We start from the raw sequence: 20,857 nt of genomic DNA, 5'->3' as shown, positions 1-20,857 counted from the left end.
GACAGGTATGAATAAGGCTGTTTTGGTGATGGACAGGGAGGCCTGGCATGCTGCAGTTCATGGGGTTGCAAAGAGCTGGACACAACTCAGTGACTGAACTGAACTGAACTGATGAACACTAGGGAGCTCATGCATCCATTATCCTATGACTAGGACCTTCTGCGCCTTGGGTCCCAGAGTCCAAGATCATTTTCTAAACACAGTCATAGAGGGGCTGCAAACCCAGCCCAGAGGCCTCTCCCTCGTCTCCTTAATCACAGATGCCACAAGATAGAATGCATAAACTGGTTTGGCTGCCATCTTGGTTGAACCTGCTAGTTCTAAGCCTCTGGGAGTTGAGAGATCAGAGACTCCCTAACTCCTTGCACTCGAGTAATACTTATTTAAATACTTCCCTGTCACCACACTTGAAAGTGTAAAGATGAACCCAGGAAGACCATATAAGCGTAACCATCCCCAGATCACAGAAGCAGTGTGGTTTTGATTGCCGGGAGAAATATCAATAACCTCAGATAGGCAGATGACACCATCCTTATGGCAGAAAGTGAAAAGGAACTAAAAAGCCTCTTGGTGAAAGTGAAAGTGGAGGGTGAAAACCCTGGCTTAAAGCTCAACATTCAGAAAACGAAGATCATGGCATCTGATCCCATCACTTCTTGGGAAATAGATGGGGAAACAGTGGCAGACTTTATTTTGGGGGGCTCCAAAATCACTGCAGATGGTGATTGCAGCCATGAAACTAAAAGACGCTTACTCCTTGGAAGAAAAGTTATGACCAACCTAGATAGCATATTCAAAAGCAGAGACATTACTTTGCCAACAAAGGTCCATTTAGTCAAGGCTATGGTTTTTCCTATGGTCATGTATGGATGTGAGAGTTGGACTATAAAGAAAGCTGAGCACCAAAGAATTGATGCTTTTGAACTGTGGTGTTGGAGAAGACTCTTGAGAGTCCCTTGGACTGCAAGGAGATCCAACCAGTCCATTCTGAAGGAGATCAACCCTGGGATTTCTTTGGAGGGAATGATGTTAAAGCTGAAACTCCAGTACTTTGGCCACCTCATGTGAAGAGTTGACTCATTGGAAAAGACTTTGATGCTGGGAGGGATTGGGGGCAGGAGGAGAAGGGGACGACAGAGGATGAGATGGCTGGATGGCATCACTGACTCGATGGATGTGGGTCTGAGTGAACTCTGGGAGTTAGTGGTGGACAGGGAGGCCTGGCGTGCTGCGATTCATGGGGTCGCAAAGAGTAGGACACGACTGAGCGACTGAACTGAACTGAACTGATAGTCTACTAGTTTTCTATTATTTAATATATTGATTTCTGCATTCAACTTTTTCTGAATACAATTAGTTGCTTTTCTAACCTCTTGAGTTGATTACTTAATTCACTTATTTTCTCTCTTTATTTGTGTTCTTTCTAAATACTATAATTATCAAGTATTTCAAGGATAAGAATAATGATATGTCTGTTTCTTCACGTTTTTATTCATCAAAAATTTGGAGTATGTGGAAAGTTATGCATTTTACTTTTAGTATAGCATTTTGACCTATATAATAATAATATTCTTCAATTCCCCCATACCATCTGTTATTTTTCTTAATTTTTATATGAGAAAGTTTAGGTGCAGTAAGAGTAAGGTCTGTACATATCATCACATAGCTGCTAATCAGTGAAAACAGAATTTAGAAATACTTGCACAGAACACATACTGGTAAACAAATTATAATGCTTTAGCTTCCTTACCTTAAAAGTACCTGTTGTCTAAAGCAATCTAGAGAATTTTTCATAGTCCTCCCTAAACTGAGCTTGATTTGCAAAATTCTTCTGAAACCTAAACATGATAAAAAATTCTCCAACTATAAAGAAAGCTGAGTGCCAAAGAATTGATGCTTTTGAACCGTGGTGTTGGAGAAGACTCTTGAGAGTCCCTTGGACTGCAAGGACATCCAACCAGTCCATTCTAAAGGAGATCAGTCCTGGGTGTTCATTGGAAGGACTGATGTTGAAGCTGAAACTCCAATACTTTGGCCACCTGATGCGAAGAGCTGACTCATTTGAAAAAACCCTGATGCTGGGAAAGATTGAGGGCAGGAGGAGAAGGGGACGACAGAAGAATAGATGGTTGGATGGCATCACAGACTCAATGGACATGGGTTTGGGTAGACTCTGGGTGTTGGTGATGGACAGGGAGGCCTGCGTGCTGTGGTTCATGGGGTTCCAAAGAGTTGGACATGACTGAGCAACTGAACTGAACAGAGTGACTCATAATGTTTCAGATAAATCTGGGGGATATTGCATTCAGTTCAGTTCAGTTCAGTCACATCATACTATTTTATCCTCTTCGGAATATTCATTTTTCTTCTTGTGTGATGGTATCTTAGAAAGTTTTATTTGAATGTAATATAAATTCACAAATCTAACTGCCAGTTATACCTCGAAAGTGAAAGTACAGTTGCTCAGTCATGTCCAGTTCTTTATGAACCCATGGACTCTAGACCGCCAGGTTCCTCTGTCCATGGGATTCTCCAGATAGGAATACTGGAGTGTGCTGCCATTTCTTTCTCCAGGGGATCTTCCCTAGCCAGGGACTGAACCAGGATGTCCTGCATTGCAGGCAGATTCTTTACCACCTGAGCCACCAGGGAAGCCCTCAGTTATACCTTGTTAAGAAGTATACCTTAGGTAAAGAAGCTATACCTTACTGGAGCCTTAAGGATTCAATCAGTTCAGTTTTTTCTGAGGTGTACCTACATTACACCTAATTTTGAGTTGAATTTACCTGATGTTTTATATTCACCCTGGAACTAGTTAAAAGTAAGAATAATAAATTCTGCAGCTTAACCTCATCAGAACAAGTGACTAGAGAAGGGAAACTAGGGAGTAAATTCTCATGAACTCAAGCCTCTGCTCCTTTGTACAGGTCCTCTTTTTATTCCTCTTTTCCTACAGGAGAAAATACATGAGCATTTTGGGGGGAATACCCATCAATGTACAATTATAGAAAGACGCCTGGAATGTCAACAGTGATGAAACTGTGTTTGTGTATATGAATGTGTGTGCATGTGTGGGTGAGTAGGGCTGTGTGTGTGAGGAGAGCAAAGATAGTTATGTGTTCATTTTATGGCCAATAATAATATGGCCCAAGTTTAAGTCTTGGGTTTATCTACTTCATGTTTTTATCAGTCTTACAAAAAGTAATTCTGAGAAAATTTACTGAGATTGGTCTAAATTGATCCTCACAATTGTGATCCCTGTGCTATTCTCAGAGAAATCAGTTATCTCAATGCCAGACTGGATTCATGGAGCAAATGAACAAAGTGACGGAATTCCTCCTGCTTGGCCTGACACAGAACCCAGATGTACAGAAACTCTTGTTCACTCTGTTTACCCTCATCTGCTTTCTCACTGTGGCCGGCAACCTACTCATCAATGTGACAGTCACCACTAGCAGAGCCTTAGGTTCCCCCACGTATTTTTTTCCGTCCTTCTTGTCCTTCATAGACTGCTGCTGCTCTTCTACCATGGCCCCCAAAATGATATTTGACTTACTTGCTCAAAACAAAGCCATCTCCTTCAGTGGGTGTATGACTCAGCTCTTTGCAGAGCATTTCTTTGGAGGAGTTGAGATCCTCTTGCTCATGGTGATGGCCTATGACCACTTTGTGGCTATCTGCAAGCCCCTGCAGTACGCCATCACAATGAACAGGCAAGTGCATGGCCTCCTGGTGGCCAGGCCTGGGCTGGAGGATTTCTTCATGCTCTGATTCAAATTCTTTTTATAGTCTGGTTGCCCTTCTGTGGCCCCAGCGTCATTGACCATTTCATCTGTGGCCTTTTTCCTCTGCTGAAACGCTCCTGCATGGACACTCACATCTTTGGTCTTTTTGTTGCTGCCAACAGTGGGCAGATGTGTATGCTCATCTCTTGTATTCTTATCACCTCCTGTGTGCTCATCCTTTGCTCTCTAAGAACACGCAGCACTGCAGAGCAGCAGAAAGCTCTCTCCACCTGCGCCTCCCATGCTACTGCACTGGTCCTGTACTTGGTACCCTGTATGTGTGCGTACCTTCGGCCCACGATCACCTTCTCTATTGATAAAGCAGTGGCTGTGTTTTATGCCATGGTAACACCCATATTAAACACTTTCATCTACATCCTCAGAAACTCAGAGGTCAAAAATGCCATGAAGAAGCTCTGGAGCCAAAGAGTAACCTTGGGTAACAATTTTTGTGAGTAGAGAAGATAAAACAAAATGTATTCATATCTTAAGAACAAGTGTGACTAATAGAAAGGATAATGATTTTGAAGTTAAAATGTGTGACTTTAAGGATATTATTCTCCCCTTGCTTTCTGGACTCTTTCTGGTTCATCTTTCATAAAATGTCACAATTTGATTAAATGATGACTAAAGCTCTTCAATTAGAAACTTCTTTGCTTCTATAAATTACTACTAATCAAGGGGATGTTGTTTTAAAAAAATAATTACTTTTTAATTTTATTTTTTCAGCTTTTTTTTGGGGGGGGCTACACCAAGTCTTCGTGGTTGCATGCGGGCTTTCTCTGGTAGCAGTGAGTGAGGGCTTCTCTCTAGCTGAGGTGCTCGGGCTTCTCACTGCAGCAGCTTCTCTAATTTCAGAGCACAGGCTCTGGTGTGAGGGCTTCCATAGTCGTCATGCATGGGCTTTTGTAGTTGTGGCAGACAGCTTTAGTTGCTTCTTAGCATGTGGGATCTTCCTGGATCAGAGATTGACCCATATCCCCTGCGATGGCAGGTGGATTCTTAACCACTGGACTACCAGGGAAGCCCTCAAAGGGGCATTGTTAATCAACTTAAAGAATCACAGAGGATGGAAAAACTTTGAGTTACTGCATTCAGTAGAAGAATTCTCTGTAAAGCTTCAGATATAGAGTGTATAACCAATAGGCCAAATAATTAAAATATCTAAACAATAAGTCCTAACAACCAAATTTTTTTAATGAAGTTTTAGTCCAAAGTACTGTAGGCAAGGTAGAGCTATTATTGTGAGAGATAATGACTAATGAGAAAAGAATGAGTTATGAGAAATGAGAGTGACATAAAGACAGGACTCATTCCAAAATTAGTACCAAGTGCTGCACAATTCCAGGGACACCCTTTACAGTGTAATCTGGACTCTTCTCAAAATGAATTATTTTCTATGTCTAAAGCCAAGAAGGGATATAAAATTCTTCCAGGCACAACTGTAGAGCCATCTTGCACACAATTTCCCAGGCAGTGTTTTGTGGATCACTGTTTTTGTAAAATATATTCAAAACAGTTTTGGGGGACACCGATTTGTGCTTTAGCTAATGGATACAGAAGTATCCAGTACAAACAAAAATTAACTTGGTGATAGGTGAGTAATCAAGTCAGAAAGTGTGCACATTCAAATCTGAATGGGAAATTTTAGACCAATTGCAAACCAATGAGATGGAGAATCATGTGAGATATAGACACAGTGCAAGTCTAAAGGAAGGAACCCCGATAAAAGAACCCAAATTGGGGCCAGGTCACAAGTCCTGCATATCCTAGAAAGTCACTTCTACCTTCAGAAGGATTTGATTTAACCCAAATGACTCCATAGGCCTGCCTTAGGTGTTCACTGCATATATATCAGTATTCAACGGTTTAGCGAGTAATTTATTCCAAATGGGAGACTGTGCTGTCGCTCAGTTGTGTCTGACCCTGTGACCCCAGGGACTGTGGTCTGCCAGTCTCTCCTGTCCATGGGATTCTCCAGTCTAGAAGACTGGAGTGGATTGCCATTCCCTTCTCCAGGGGAAATTCCCGACCTAATGACTGAACCTGCATTTCTTGTGTCTCCTCTGTTAGCAGGTGGACCCACTGCACCACCTGGCAAGCCCCTGAAATGGGAGACTGGGTTCTTCAAATGTTACCAGTCCATTTGCTGATCACTAAGAATCCAACTGTTACTACCATATTTTCCAGCCCCTTTGTTTTTAAACAGGAAGTGATGTGTGTCACAGTTAGGCTGAAACATTGAGAAGTCAGTATGCTCCTCGCCAGGACTTTTTCAGTTTCCTTTCTCCTGCTGCAGCAAGCCTGGAAGACACACACCGAGATGGCAGGGCAACCCAGTGAAGCAAGCTGCATTAACAAGTAGCTATCTGGAAGAGCGCTGTCCTAGAGGAGCAACTATCTCTCAGTGAATTAGGGCTGGACAGAACACGAAAGTGTAAGTGTTGAGCCACTGAGAGTTCAGGATTCATTTGTTGCCCAGCAAAATGATCCTATCCTGACTAGTTACATTGAACCATTTCATCTTCTAAAAGACTTATAAACATCAAGGAGAGAAAAGGTCTCCACTACTTTTGCAATTATCTTCATTCTCTAAGCACAGAATGAGTAAATGTCAATCTTTACAGAACCAAGTCTAAATAGAGCATTTTCTTCAGTGCAATGCATTACATTAACAGAAGCTTCTAAACCAGAAATTCATACACCATCACGTCTTTCCCTCCACCTGAGATATAAGGTGATCTTGAAGAAAATTATTACCTAGCTATTGCTGCTCTGTCAGTCAGTCAGGTCTGACTATTCATGAACCCATGGGCTGACTGTAGCCCTCCAGGCTCCTCTGTCGTGGGATTTTCCAGGCAAGGATACTTAGGTGGATGGCCATTTCTTCCTTCAGGGGATCTTCCCAACCCAGGCATCCAAGCTGAGTCTGCTGCAGCCCCCACACTGGCAGGTAGATTCTTTACCACTGAGCCACCTGGGAAGCCCATTATTAACTAGGAGCGCCAACAAAAGTTTCAACTCTCATGTGAACTACGTCTTCAACACTTAAGCAAGTGTTCTGGCTGTTCCAAACAGTTCCTTCTTCCAACACATTCTCTTTAGTATATGTTCTAAATTTTTACTGATTTCCTACAAACTTTCTCCCCACAAAATTTCCATGTATCTCAGGAGGATGCTCTGCTCCCCACTTCTCAGGAAAAACCAGGACCAAAACAGAATCTTTCTCTTAATCTCCAGCCTCCTCGTCAATAATTGTATCCATATCACCTTTTAGCCCTCTTTTGCAAGCTACTAATAGATATGCAAGGGTTCCTATTTAGTTTTAATGTAGCTACATGTGTTCTGCATGCAACTGCCTTCTCTCTTCTTAGAAATCTTAGTTTTTAACTATCAAAATTTTACCCTTTGGTCACTAATCTTTATGCTCTAACCAAATCACCGTTCACACACAATCTGGGGCCAAAACAAGGAAACAGTACCTCTGGCTCCAATCTATGCGATCACTTAAATCCCTACTCAGTTATTCTTAACCTCACCCCTACTCTTCCTTCTCCCACCAAATTCTCATTATTGGCTTATTTCCCTTTGCAATACATCCTTCTTTCTATAAATTAGCAGACCAGCTCTTCCTACTGAATGTGCCATCTCTTTGCATGATTTCACCATTCTATCAACTATCAGATCACACTCAAAACGTCCTTGTTGTTGTTCAGTCACCAAGTCACGTCCTCCTCTTTGAGATCCCATGGGCTGACCTGAAGTACACCTGGCCTCCTTGTCCCTCACTATCTCTCAGAGTGTCTCTGGGTCTTGATAAATCTAAGGGGTTGGGTCCCAGAAGAAAAAAAGGGACGGGGGGATGATAACAAAAGCAGTTTCCTTCTGATCTTCTCAAAATCAATGATCAATCAGAATTATAATTATTCTGTGTCATTGCTAGGAAGTTCCCACTATGGGTCTGTCATCCTGTGTCTGCTGGCATCCTCCTCCCAGGACAAAACCCCAACCAACCAGTCAAACTGATGGAATCCATGTTCTATACATGTGAATAAATGTTTCTCTAAATTCCCAAGGCCTCTGACATTTTCCCCAAAGACAGTCTCTCAATAAGGCATTGTTCTGTGGGTAGGGAACATAACCATTCCTGCTCCTGACCAATTCCTTAGGTAGAGAAACATCCTGAACTCAAAATGCCCAGTGAAATACATCACTCCAGGTGATTCCTGGCAAGGTTGCAATCAACTCCACATCAGAGTCTGAAAAAGAGGAAACAGAAGCAAAGCTCTCCTACTTACAGTGTTTTTCTTCATTTTCATACAGGGGTATTCTACAACAAGTATGGCTGAGTGTGGTTTTCTCAGTCACTTCTGCATAGAAGCATAATCCTTTATGTCCTCAAGATTCCCCATCATAGAGTAGGAAGCAAACCGCTATTCTCCCAAACAGATTATGATATATTGACACCTGGATCGACATGAAAAAAAAGTTATATCATGATGACTAGGATGTGGGGGGGGTGATAAATAATTATTTAATGAATATGGAGTTTCAGTCTGAGAAGGTGAAACATTATGAAGATGGTTGGTCAGGTGTTTGCACAATAGTGTGAAGGTATTTAATGCCACTCACATATGTACTTAAAATGGTAGATTTCATTCTGTATGTATTTTATGACAATTAAAAAAAATCAGAGAGTGGGACAGACTGAGTGAAGGTGTTCACTAACAGAAGCAACATCATCAACTGTTGAGAAGAGAACTGAAAGCATTGCTTCTTTCTCTGCTTGAACTCCAGGAATGCCTCAATTTGGTTTAAAGTTAAAGGTAGGTGAGAAAGAAAGATGATTCTGTGCAGAGTTCCAGCCAGCTCTTCATCACTCGAAGCTGAGGGAGAGAAGACAATAGTGGAGCGTCCTTCCTGTAGTTTCTATTCTTTCCCTGTGGATGTCCCTGTACACGAGTGCTTGGCTGAGCATGACTTTTTCCAAAGGTTACTCTGAGAAAGCACAGAGAGCAGTAAAATTGCTATACATCCCTGTGGTTCCCTCTGTGTGCGGCAGAGCTACAAGCTCTATAATACATCGTGAGACTGTCACCTAGGGACTCATCCCAGAGATAGTTTACATGTTTATGGCTTTTAAATTACTCGAAGTCTGGGAGCTGGGAACCTGCTAGTTAAGTCTCCTCGATCAGTCACTAATAAACATGTCACAATGTCCAAGGGTAATCTGGCCCAGACTGGCATTTCTACTTTCAGGGTAACCATATCGTACCAAACACTCATGTTTTCAGAGAGAAATCCATTCTCTGAACTCTGACCTATGCCTAAAACCACCCCAAATATCCTTTGGCAAGGTCACCAACATCAAACTGAGCAACAAAATCCTAATATCAAGCTTTGCTCTTACCTTACCTAAGTTTCATCCTAAACTATAGCCAGAAGTGTGTGTGTGAGTCAGTCATGTCTGACTCTTTGTAACCTCATAGACTGTTGCCCACAAGTCTCCTCTGTCCATGGAATTCTCCACGCAAGAATACTAGAGTGGATAGCCATTCTCTTCTCCAGGGGACCTTCCCAACCCAGGGATCAACAACATCTCCTTGCACTGCAAGCAGATTCTTTACCACCTGAGCCACCAGGGAAGTCCATAGCCAGAAGTATATTTTTAACCAAAGCTCAACTGCATTTCTAAAGTTGGTCTCTAATGTTGTCTGTGGGAGTCAAACAGGAGCAAAAAAAAAAAAAAAAGTCCTTGGCTGATGCTTTAGCCAAGATTCCAACAGAGCCAATTACTAATCCTCTGAGGACTTGGGAGGTCAATGTATTACCAAACCCTGAGCTTTTTTGAAAGTCTATTTAAACATTTCTCTGGAGTCAATGCAGAAAGAATTACAAACAAGGGCCTCGAAGTAAATAACAGCTACAGACCCATGCATCAACAATGTGAAGATCTGCTTGGGAGACCCTGCTCCCAAGGTTAGTATAAGTTAGAAGAACGGCTTACATCAAGAATAAAAGGAGTTCAATCCATGGGTTAGGAAGATCCCCTGGAAAAGGAAATGGCAACCACTCCAGTATTCTTGTCTGGAGAATTCCATGGATAGAGGAGCCTTGCGGGCTACAATCCATGGGGTCGCAAAGAATTGAACACAACTAAGCGACTAACACTTTCACTTTCACATACATTCTACAATTTCATATACAAGTTTTTTCTTACTTTGAAGAATCAAATTTGAATAATTTGATGTATACATTTAAATAATATATGTTTTGAAGATGCATTTATAATCATAAGAAGCCTGTAAAGTGAGTTAAAATTAAATGTGAAAGCTATCAAAGTTTCCTAACTAAAACAGCTTGTTTTCTGAGTAAATCCAGAAAATAGGAGAGTTGTCTAGAGACATAAGAATTCTACTGTCCTTCTTGTTAGTTGACAATCTATTTGCAGCTGTGGGGCAAATGCCTGGTGGGAAGAAAGCAATGTCTGGGTTTAATCTAGAAACTGAGGAATCCACAACCAACTGATCCAAGTTAGTAATGGCTAATTCTCTTCCCCAAAATTTAAGATGGTTAACTTAGCCAATTTCATTTCACCAAAATAATATTTGTAGTTAGATTCTGTAAATTAAAACTTAGCCTTTCTCTCTAAAAATGAATTTGGACACAATGATGTGAAAATGTCAATAGAAAATACTGTATGGAATGTTCCCAACCAAGATGCTGTTGAGAATCACTAAAGTCACTTTTACAAGATTGGAATTAACATTTATGTCTCAGCACCCCACTCCAGTACTCTTGCCTGGAAAATCCCATGGACGGGAGGAGCCTAGTAGGCTGCAGTCCATGGGGTCACTAGGAGTTGGACACGACTGAGAGACTTCACTTTCACTTTTCACTTTCATGCATTGGAGAAGGAAATGGCAACCTACTCCAGTGTTCTTGCCTGGAGAATCCCAGGGATGGGGGAGCCTGGTGGGCTGCCATCTCTGGGGTCACACAGAGTCAGACATGACTGAATCTACTTAGCAGCAGCAGCAGCAGGGAAAGAAGCGAAAAAGAAAGATAATGAATAAAATAGCTTATGATCTTGGTTACAACAATGTGTAGTCTATCTTAAAAACCTATATATAGGCTCACTCCCCAGGAAAATAATGCATTTTTATATGTATTCAATATTTTTACATTAGTAATGAAAATTTCAAGTTCATCTTAATTGATAAAAAATTATTCCAAAAGGGGAAATTGTATTATTTTAGGTGGTCTTAACATTTTTGTCTGGTCAATAGGAAACTTAGGAAAACTTCTTGACTTAGATCATCTCATAGCAAAAGGTGAGTAGGGTAATATAGCTAATCCAGAGCATTATTCTATATGCGGTGAAAGAACAGTTGCACAGAAAGCTCATTTCAGAAATATTGAGAACTTTTCAGGGAACTTTGCACCACTCACATGTTCACATTCAAAGATGTGGAAAGAGTGAGCATAACTATCTTGTTGAGCCAGACACAACATCCGGGGCCGCTGAGTGAATGCTGCTCAAAGAGCTGTTATAAAGAGAGTTTCTTGGCATATTGAGAGACAAAATCTCCATCTGCAGCTCTGTCTGTGTGTGTGCATGTGTGTTAATTTGAAAAAAAGGAATAAAGGGTCACAGAACACAGCTGGTATGGAGTAAGCTTTGATTGGTACTTTCCATGTCTGATACAAAGTTAATGTTAAAAATATTGTGTCCACATACCTATGAATATTCATTCCAATAGACAAGCAATAATATAACTTTATAAAGAATTGTCAATGAAATTTGTCCCCCAGAGTAAAAGAAGGCTATCTGTGAGACATTCAGAGCTAAAAAGAAAATTTCGAAGTTAACTGCATGTCAATATTCATTAAAAATATCTTGCTTTTATTGTGGTATTTGTAAGGTATTGTCACAATATATCTAAATTATATGAATCAAGAGAGATTTAAACTCCTCCCATTCTTCTTTGCAACTCTCTGTAAAATATCACAGCTAAGTGAAAGGAGTAGCTCCACCAGTCCCAGGGACCCGGGCTAAAGAGATGATGAAATTTTCTCTATAGAATTTAAAATATCATCACTCAGAAATATTGTGATCTCTCCAGATCAATTATGTGCTTGCTACTCAAGATGAACTGAGGGAAAGGATGAGCAACATAACAGGATTCATCCTCCTGGGCCTGACCCAGAATCCAGGACTGCAGACACTCTTATTTGCTGTGCTTTTAATCATCTACTTGATCACACTGGCAGGTAACCTGCTCATCTCCGTCGCCGTCTTCACCAGCCCAGCCCTCGGCTCTCCCATGTACTTTTTTCTGTCCTATTTGTCCATGATAGATGGTTTCTACTCTTCCTCCATAGCACCCAAGTTGCTCTTTGACTTGGTCTCTGGAAAGAACACCATCTCCTTCAGTGGCTGCCTGACTCAGGTCTTTGCTGAACATGTCTTTGCTGGAGCCGAGATTGTCTTGTTGGTTGTCATGGCCTATGACCGCTATGTAGCCATCTGTAAGCCCCTGCACTACGTGACTGTCATGAGTCGACCTGTGTGTGCGCTCCTGGTTGGAATGGCTGGGGCTTTAGGCTTTCTCCATGGAGGGATCCAGATTGTGTTCATGGTTCAGTTACCATTCTGTGGCCCCAACGTCATCGACCATTTTATGTGTGATTTAATACCTCTCCTGGAGCTGGCCTGCTCAGACACGTTCACTCTGGGGCCCCTGATTTCTGCCAACAGTGGGTCCCTGTGTTTGCTAGCTTTCTTGATGCTGGTTGCTTCCTATGTTGTCATCCTGTGCTCCCTGAGGACTCAGAGCTCTGAAGGGCGTCGCAAAGCCCTGTCCACCTGTGCCTCTCATGTCACAGTGGTCATCTTGTTCTTTGTGCCTTGTTCGTTCCTCTACCTAAGACCCACGGCCTCCTTCCCCATTGACAAGGCTGTGACTGTGTTTTGCACCATAGTAACTCCTATGCTGAATCCTTTAATCTACACCCTGAGAAATGCAGAAGTGAAAAATGTCATGAAGAAGCTCTGGGGACAAATAATGAAAACTGATGATGAATAAACCTTGTGTGAGTATTTAGGCAAAAAAAGAAAAATCCAGTGATATTTTACAGAAATTTTCTCCCCTTCTTAATTGATTGAACTGGGATGATTCTCCTGTCTGGATCAGTTTTCTCTAGGGGCTCATACATTGTAAGCCAGGGTTGATATTCAGAAGGCATAGTACACACAGTGCTGAGAGCCCATGATAGTCTTAGGAGGCCCTGAAATGTTTTAATTTCTTTTACAACAGAAAGAAAGAAATTAATATAATCTAAATGCAGCTTAGATTATAGTCATCTATACAACCATGCAGTCAGAAAAGATAATTTTTAACATTTTGATAGAGGAGAAGACCCAAGAAGAAGAAAGTAGCAAGGGTCCACAAAAGCCATAATGTTGCCCTGAGTGTGGGTATGAAACAGACCAACAGCAATATTCTTGAACACTCATTATACCCAGCACCATAGCTAGAATGAAGTTTTATTTTAAAAGAGGAAAGACAACTACAAATGAAAAAAGGACAGAACAGTAGGAAATAAGTGTTCAAAAAGTACATTTATACACTTCTTCTGATCTTTCTAGGTTTGAGAGGTTTATAAATAAACACAGCAATAAAAAGAAATTTTTACTTATCACAATCCCAAAAAGATAACATTTGTCCACAAAACTACTTTTTGAAAATTACATTTCATCATTCCCTGTAGTATACAAGAGTTTACAAAAAGAATTAGAAACAGAACTGGATGGCAAAAAATAAACATAGCTGATAAAGTCCATAGAGCTAAGTCTGCTTAGACATTAACAAAAAGATCTATACATTAAAGGCTCCTTTTAGACACAGACAAAGGAAAAGAAGGTTCTGAAGACAAAATAGCAGCTATAGGAAATTACCAGTGATTTAAGAACAAGTCATGGAACTGTCATGAAACAGCACAAAATCACAATCTGAGCTAAAGAATCTATACCATGTACATAATGAAATTCTAAGAGATTCAAAAATAGAGATTAAGCGCTTTGGACAAAAGATGCTTAATTTCTCTTATTGTCTCCAGCATTAATTATTCCAGTAAATGTTAGCAAATTGTTTCACCTCTCTATTTTTTTCACCTTTAATATTAAAAAAGAGAGAGAGAGAGAGAATTTCCAAGGTGGCTCAGTAGTAAAGAATCTGCCTGCCAAGTAGGAGACACAGGTTCGATCCCTGGGTTGGGAAGATCCGCTGGAGAAGGAGGACTTGGCAACTCTTTAGTGTTCTTGCCTGAGAAATCCCATGGACAGAGGAGCTTGGTGGGCTACAGTCCGTGGGGCCACAAAGAGTCAGGCACAACATCGCAACTAAGCAACAACAACAAATAGGAAAATAACATTACATGCTTCCTTAAATTGTGCCAATTAAATGACTTCAAGTGGAAAACTGAGTCAGCTCAAAATTAACAAAAATTGCTTGGACTTCACTTCAACTTTCAGAGATTCCACAAAAGCATAAACTATGCTGGGGACAGTGGTTCCTAACAGAGGAGTCCAAGAGCACCTCTGCTGTTATTCACTAACCAGGACTGCAGGGAAACCAAACGTCCATCCCATCCATTCACTTCACTGCAAAATTTGTCATCTCAGCCAACAGGCAGTTCTCTGAATACTTAGAGATAGTCCGTCACCAACGCCCTATTCTGGGATTAACTGCACTTAAATATCTCTATAGTGACAAATGGGAGAGTCGGTAGGATCAGCTATGAGATGTTTGAAAGTGAAAGTCACTCAGTCGTGTCTGACTCTTTGTGACCCCATGGACTATACAATTCATGGAATTCTCCAGGCCAGAATACTGGAGTGGGTAGCCAGTTCCCTTCTCCAGGGAATCTTCCCAATCCAGCAATTGAATCCATGTGTCCCTAATTTCACGTGGCTTCTTTATCGGCTGAACCACCAGGGAAGCCCAAGAATACTAGAGTGGGGAGCCTATCCATTCTCCAGTGGATCTTTCCAACCCAGGAATCAAACCGGGGTCTCCTGCATTGCAGGCAGATTCTTTACCAGCTGAGCTACCCAGGAAGCTTGAGCAGCACTTATTTCAGAAGCTCTCAGTGATAATGAATCCTTTTATCCTGTTTTCATCCTCTGGAAGAAAGAAAAAAAAAAGGAGAGCTCAGTTGGAGAGGCCAAGAGATAAATCTCTGTACAGAGTTTGTAATTTATGGGGAAGACTTCAGAAACGTTTTCAGCAGAGTTCCCAACCAGGAATTTGAATATAAGGTGATGCCAGCATTGCATTTCTAGTGTTCTTAAGATTTTATAATCAGGTTAGCTCTCACTGTATTTTTTTTTTAACTTTACAATATTGTATTGGTTTTGCCATACAACAACATGAATCCACCACGGGTGTACAAGTGTTACCAATCCTGAACCCCCCTCCCACCTCCCTCCCCATACCATCCCTCTGGGTCATCCCAGTGCACCAGCCCCAAGCATCCAGTATCATGCATCAAACCTGGACTGGCGATTCATTTCTTACATGATATTATACACGTTTCAATGAATTCTCCCAAATCGTCCCACCCTCTCCCTCTCACACAGAGTCCAAAAGACTGTTCTATACATCTGTGTCTCTTTTGCTGTCTCACATACAGGGTTATCATTACCATCTTTCTAAATTCCATATATATGCATTAGTATACTGTATTGGTATTTTTCTTTCTGGCTTACTTCACTCTGTATAATCGGCTTCAGTTTCATCCACCTCATTAGAACTGATTCAAATGTATTCTTTTAAATGGCTGAGTAATACTCCATTGTGTATATGTACCAGAGCTTTCTTATCCATTCGTCTGCTGATGGACATCTAGGTTGCTTCCATGTCCTGGCTATTATAAACAATGCTGCGATGAACATTGGGGTACACGTGTCTCTTTCAATTCTGGTTTCCTCGGTGTGTATGCCCAGCAGTGGGATTGCTATGTCATAAGACAGTTCTATTTCCAGTATTTTAAGGAATCTCCACACTGTTCTCCATAGTGGCTGTACTAGTTTGCATTCCCACCAACAGTGTAAGAGGGTTCCCTTTTCTCCACACCCTCTCCAGCATTTATTGTTTGTAGACTTTTGGATCACAGCCATCCTAACTGGCATGAAATGGTACCTCATTGTGGTTTTGATTTGCGTTTCTCTGATAATGAGTGATATTGAGCATCTTCTCATGTGTTTGTTAGCCATCTGTATGTCTTCTTTGGAGAAATGTCTATTTAGTTCTTTGGCCCATTTTTTGATTGGGTCGTTTATTTTTCTGGAATTGAGCTGCAGGAGTTGCTTTTATATTTTTGAAATTAGTTGTTTGTCAGTTGCTTCATTTGCTGTTATTTTCTCCCATTCTGAAGGCTGTCTTTTCACCTTGCATGTAGTTTCCTTTGTTGTGCAGAAGCTTTTAATTTTAATTAGATCCCATTTGTTTAATTTTGCTTTTATTTCCAGTATTCTGGGAGGTGGGCCATAGAGGATACTGGTGTGATGTATGTCGGAGAGTGTTTGCCTATGTTCTCCTCTAGGAGTTTTATAGTTTCTGGTCTTACATTTAGATCTTTAATCCATTTTGAGTTTATTTTTGTGTATGGTGTTAGAAAGTGTTCTAGTTTCATTCTTTTACAAGTGGTTGACCAGTTTTCCCAGCACCACTTGTTTAAGATATTGTCTTTAATCCATTGTATATTCTTGCCTCCTTTGTCAGAGATAAAGTGTCCATAGGTACATGGATTTATCTCTGGGCTATTTTGTTCCATTGATCTATATTTCTGTCTTTGTGCCAGTACCATACTGTCTTGATGACTGTGGCTTTGTAGTAGAGCCTGAAGTCAGGCAGGTTGATTCCTCCAGTTCCATTCTTCTTTCTCAAGATTGCTTTGGCTATTCAAGGTTTTTTTTATTTCCATACAAATTGTGAAACTATTTGTTCTAACTCTGTGAAAAATACCGCTGGTAGCTTGATAGGAATTGCATTGAATCTATAGATTGCTTTGGGTAGTATACTCATTTTCATTATATTGATTCTTCCAATCCGTGAAGATGGTATCTTTCTCCATCTACTAGTGTCCTTTTTGATTTCCTTCACCAGTATTTTATAGTTTTTTATATATAGATCTTTAGTTTCTTTCAGTTCAGTTCAGTTCAGTCACTCAGTCATGTCCGACTCTGCGACCCCATGAATCGCAGCACACCAGGCCTCCCTGTTCATCACCAACTCCCGGAGTTCACTCAGACTCATGTCCATCAAGTCCGTGATGCCATCCAGCCATCTCATTGTCAGTCATCCCTTTCTCCTCCTGCCTCCAATCCCTCCCAGCATCAGAGTCTTTTCCAGTGAATCAACTCTTCACATGAGGTGGCCAAAATACTGGAGTTTCAACTTCAGCATCATTCCTTCCAAAGAAATCCCAGGGCTGATCTCCTTCAGAATGGACTGGTTGGATCTCCTTGTGGTCCAAGGGACTCTCAAGAGTCTTCTCCAACACCACAGTTCAGAAGCATCAATTCTTCAGCGCTCAGCCTTCTTCACAGTCCAACACTCACACCCGTACATGACCACAGGAAAAACCATAGCCTTGACTAGACGGACCTTAGTTGGCAACGTAATGTCTCTGCTTTTGAATATGCTATCTAGGTTGGTCATAACTTTTCTTCCAAGGAGTAAGCGTCTTTTAATTTCATGGCTGCAATCACCACCTGCAGTGATTTTGGAGCCCAGAAAAATAAAGTCTGACACTGTTTCCACTGTCTCCCCATCTATTTCCCATGAAGTGATGGGACCGGATGCCATGATCTTCATTTTCTGAATGTTGAGCTTTAAGTCAACTTTTTCACTCTCCTCTTTCACTTTCATCAAGAGGCTTTTTAGCTCCTCTTCACTTTCTGCCATAAGGGTGGTGTCATCTGCATATCTGAGGGTATTGATATTTCTCCCGGCAATCTTGATTCCAGCTTGTGTTTCTTCCAGTCCACCGTTTCTCATGATGTACTCTGCATAGAAGTTCAATAAGCAGGGTGACAATATACAGCCTTGATGTACTCCTTTTTCCTATTTGGAACCAGTCTGTTGTTCCATGTCCAGTTCTAACCGTTGCTTCCTAACCTGCATACAGATTTCTCAAGAGGCAGGTCAGGTGGTCTGGTATTCCCATCTCTTTCAGAATTTTCCACAGTTTATTGTGATCCACACAGTCAAAGGCTTTGGCATAGTCAATAAAGCAGAAATAGATGTTTTTCTGGAACTCTCTTGCTTTTTCCATGATCCAGTGGATGTTGGCAATTTGATCTCTGGTTCCTCTGCCTTTTCTAAAACCAGCTTGAACATCAAGGAGTTCATGGTTCACATAATGCTGAAGCCTGGCTTGGAGAGTTTTGAGCATTATTTCACTAGCATGTGAGATGAGTGCTATTGTGCGGTAGTTTGAGCATTCTTTGGCATTGCCTTTCTTTGGGATTGGAATGAAAACTGACCTTTTCCAGTCCTGTGGCCACTGCTGGGTTTTCCAAATTTGCTGGCATATTGAGTGCAGCACTTTCACAGCATCATCTTTCAGGATTTGAAACAGCTCCACTGGAATTCCATCACCTCCCCTAGCTTTGTTCGTAGTGATGCTCTCTAAGGCCCACTTTCTCATTATTAGTGTATAGGAATGCAAGGGATTTCTGTGTGTTGATTTTATATCCTGCAACTTTACTATATTCATTGATCAGCTCTAGTAATTTTCTGGTGGAGTCTTTAGGGTTTTCTATGTAGTGGATCATGTCATCTGGAAACATCTCACTGTATTTATAAAGGCTTTAAACAATAGATATTTTGCCATAATCTCCTATGAGTGATTATTTTGAAATATATATATATATGTATATAAGCAACTGTGTATTTAAAAACGCAAAATTATCTTTTAAACATCTAGTAGTAGTTCCCAAGAAACATGGAATGTCACAGGATGATGTAGAAAAAAGGATGATGATGGTAATGATGATACTGGTAACGCTGATGACAATAACTGTTTACTGAGCTCTTTATGTAAATAAAGTCTTGACCTGAGCACTCATTCTATGTGTTTGGGAGGCAACAGATTTCTGACCTTAATTTAAGACTTTCTTTAAGTCTAAAGGCGAGAAAACCTCTGTCTAAAATATTTCTTTATTTGAACATAATGGTGAACCTACCCTTCAGTTCAGTTCAGTTCAGTTGCTCAGTCGTGTCCGATTCTTTGCGACCCCATGACTCACAGCACGCCAGGCCTCCCTGTCCATCACCAACTCCCGGAGTTCACTCAGATTCACATCCATCGAGTCAGTGATGCCATCAAACCATCTCATCCTCTGTTGTCCCCTTCTCTTCCTTCCCCCAATCCCTCCCAGCATCAAAGTCTTTTCCAATGAGTCAACCCTTCACATGAGGTGGCCAAAGTACTGGAGCTTCAGCTTTAGCATCATTCCTTCCAAAGAAATCCCAGGGCTGATCTCCTTAAGAATGGACGGGTTGGATCTCCTTGCAGTCCAAAGGACTCTCAAGAGTCTTCTCCAACACCACAGTTCAAAAGCATCAATTCTTCGGCGCTCAGCCTTCTTCACAGTCCAACTCTCACATCCATACATGACTACTGGAAAAACCATAGCCTTGACTAGATGGACCTTAGTCGGCAAAGTAATGTCTCTGCTTTTGAATATGCTATCTAGGTTGGTCATAACTTTTCTTCCAAGGAGTAACCTACCCTTAGGATGGGGTAAACATCAAAAAATCAGTGCTAGTTTAAAAAAAATAATTATGACAGCTTTTTTTATTTGTGTGTTTACTCTGTGAAAAGAGCTTTTCTTTTGCTATTTAATTTTCATTAAAGCCCAGTAAGTACAGTAATAGTGATATTTACCTAACATTGTTGTATGTAATATATGGCCTCCCCGGTGGCTCAGTGGTAAAGAATCACATGCAATGCAGGAGACTTGGGCTCAATCCCTGGGTTGAGAAAATCCCCTGGAGAAGGAAATGGCAAACCACTCCAGTATTCCTGCCTGGAGAATTCCATGGACAGAGGAGCCTGTGGATTACAGTCCATGGGGTCACAAAGAGTCAGACAAATCTTAGGGATTAAACGACAAAGGATACTATATGTGAACGCACCTAGGACCTGCACTTAGAACACGAAGATGATCAATGAATGCTATTAATTTTTGTCCTTGTTGTCCAGTCATCAATTTTCCTACAGACACTAACCCTCCAATATCTGTTCCTGAAATATCCTAACTCCCTTTTCCTCCTGACGACTTGTGGACTCTCTCTAGACACTAGAAGGACACTGGGCACTTTTAGGAAGTAAGGGGAAAGTCTCTTCGTTGTGAGACCAAAACTGCATTCAAAGAGACTAATTAATCATGGCACCACGCTGTGCTCTAACCTGTGAATAAGGCAAAAACCAAGCTCCAGAACTGTTTCCGCAAGTGATGCTGTCGGGAGAGGATTAGTCTTCAGAGAAACCTAGCAGTGATAATCACCATGTTATCAGGCTCACCTTATAAGTCACCCTTTTCAGTGGCAAGAGAAAGATTTTCTGAGACCATGTTGATGAGCATTGTTAGCAGAAAGCAGAGACAACAAGCCAGCTATTTCATTCTGAGGCTTTTCTCCCTAATGTGAGCCACAGCATTTTTCTTTTTTTTTTTTTTTGGCTTCTCAATGATAGAGAAGGTAGATATTGGATTATCTATTACTATCGATCATCTACTATTGGTGGTGGTGACGTCAGAAAGCACAGAGCCTGGAGTGCTGAGTGACCTGGGTTCCAGCTGCACCTCCACCATGAACCATCAGTTCAACTTTGGACCATCTGAACTTCATCTTTCTGAGTCTTAAATCCACCACTTTTAAACAGAGACAACTGGAAAGGATGATTTTAAATGCCATAGGGTTTTCAGGAAATAAGAGGGAAATGGATAATGGAATAAATTCTCAGCTGCTTGTGAATGAAGGATGCCCTTTGGAGTT

At 41.1% G+C, this 20,857-nt stretch overlaps 2 protein-coding genes across 4 annotated transcripts; both read left to right on the top strand.

Annotated features, from left to right (window-relative positions):
• The first annotated feature begins 3,241 nt into the window (after positions 1-3,241).
• Positions 3,242-4,244, top strand: LOC120876978 (olfactory receptor 4C5-like). Its single transcript, XM_040259288.1, is given in 2 exon segments — positions 3,242-3,736; positions 3,739-4,244. Coding segments are annotated over 2 exon segments (936 nt in total). The 5' UTR covers positions 3,242-3,306.
• A 4,018-nt stretch (positions 4,245-8,262) lies between these two features.
• On the top strand, positions 8,263-12,874 carry LOC120876977 (olfactory receptor 4C45-like). 3 transcript variants are annotated; one of them, XM_040259285.1, is made up of 2 exons: positions 8,263-8,273; positions 11,959-12,874. In XM_040259285.1, exons 1-2 carry the CDS (start codon positions 8,263-8,265, stop codon positions 12,872-12,874), a joined length of 927 nt encoding a protein of 308 aa, XP_040115219.1. The 3 variants fall into 3 exon arrangements, with proteins under 3 accessions (XP_040115219.1, XP_040115218.1, XP_040115221.1); XM_040259284.1 differs by lacking the exon at positions 8,263-8,273 and adding an exon at positions 11,483-11,496; XM_040259287.1 differs by lacking the exon at positions 8,263-8,273 and having other exon boundaries at positions 11,954-12,874.
• The last annotated feature ends 7,983 nt before the right edge of the window (positions 12,875-20,857 follow it).

Source organism: Oryx dammah, unplaced genomic scaffold (genome assembly GCF_014754425.2).
Source record: "Oryx dammah isolate SB20612 unplaced genomic scaffold, SCBI_Odam_1.1 HiC_scaffold_17, whole genome shotgun sequence".
NCBI classification, from domain to species: Eukaryota; Metazoa; Chordata; class Mammalia; order Artiodactyla; family Bovidae; genus Oryx; species Oryx dammah.
Note: the sequence above shows the minus strand (reverse complement) of the source record. Positions and strands in the feature narration are given on the sequence as shown.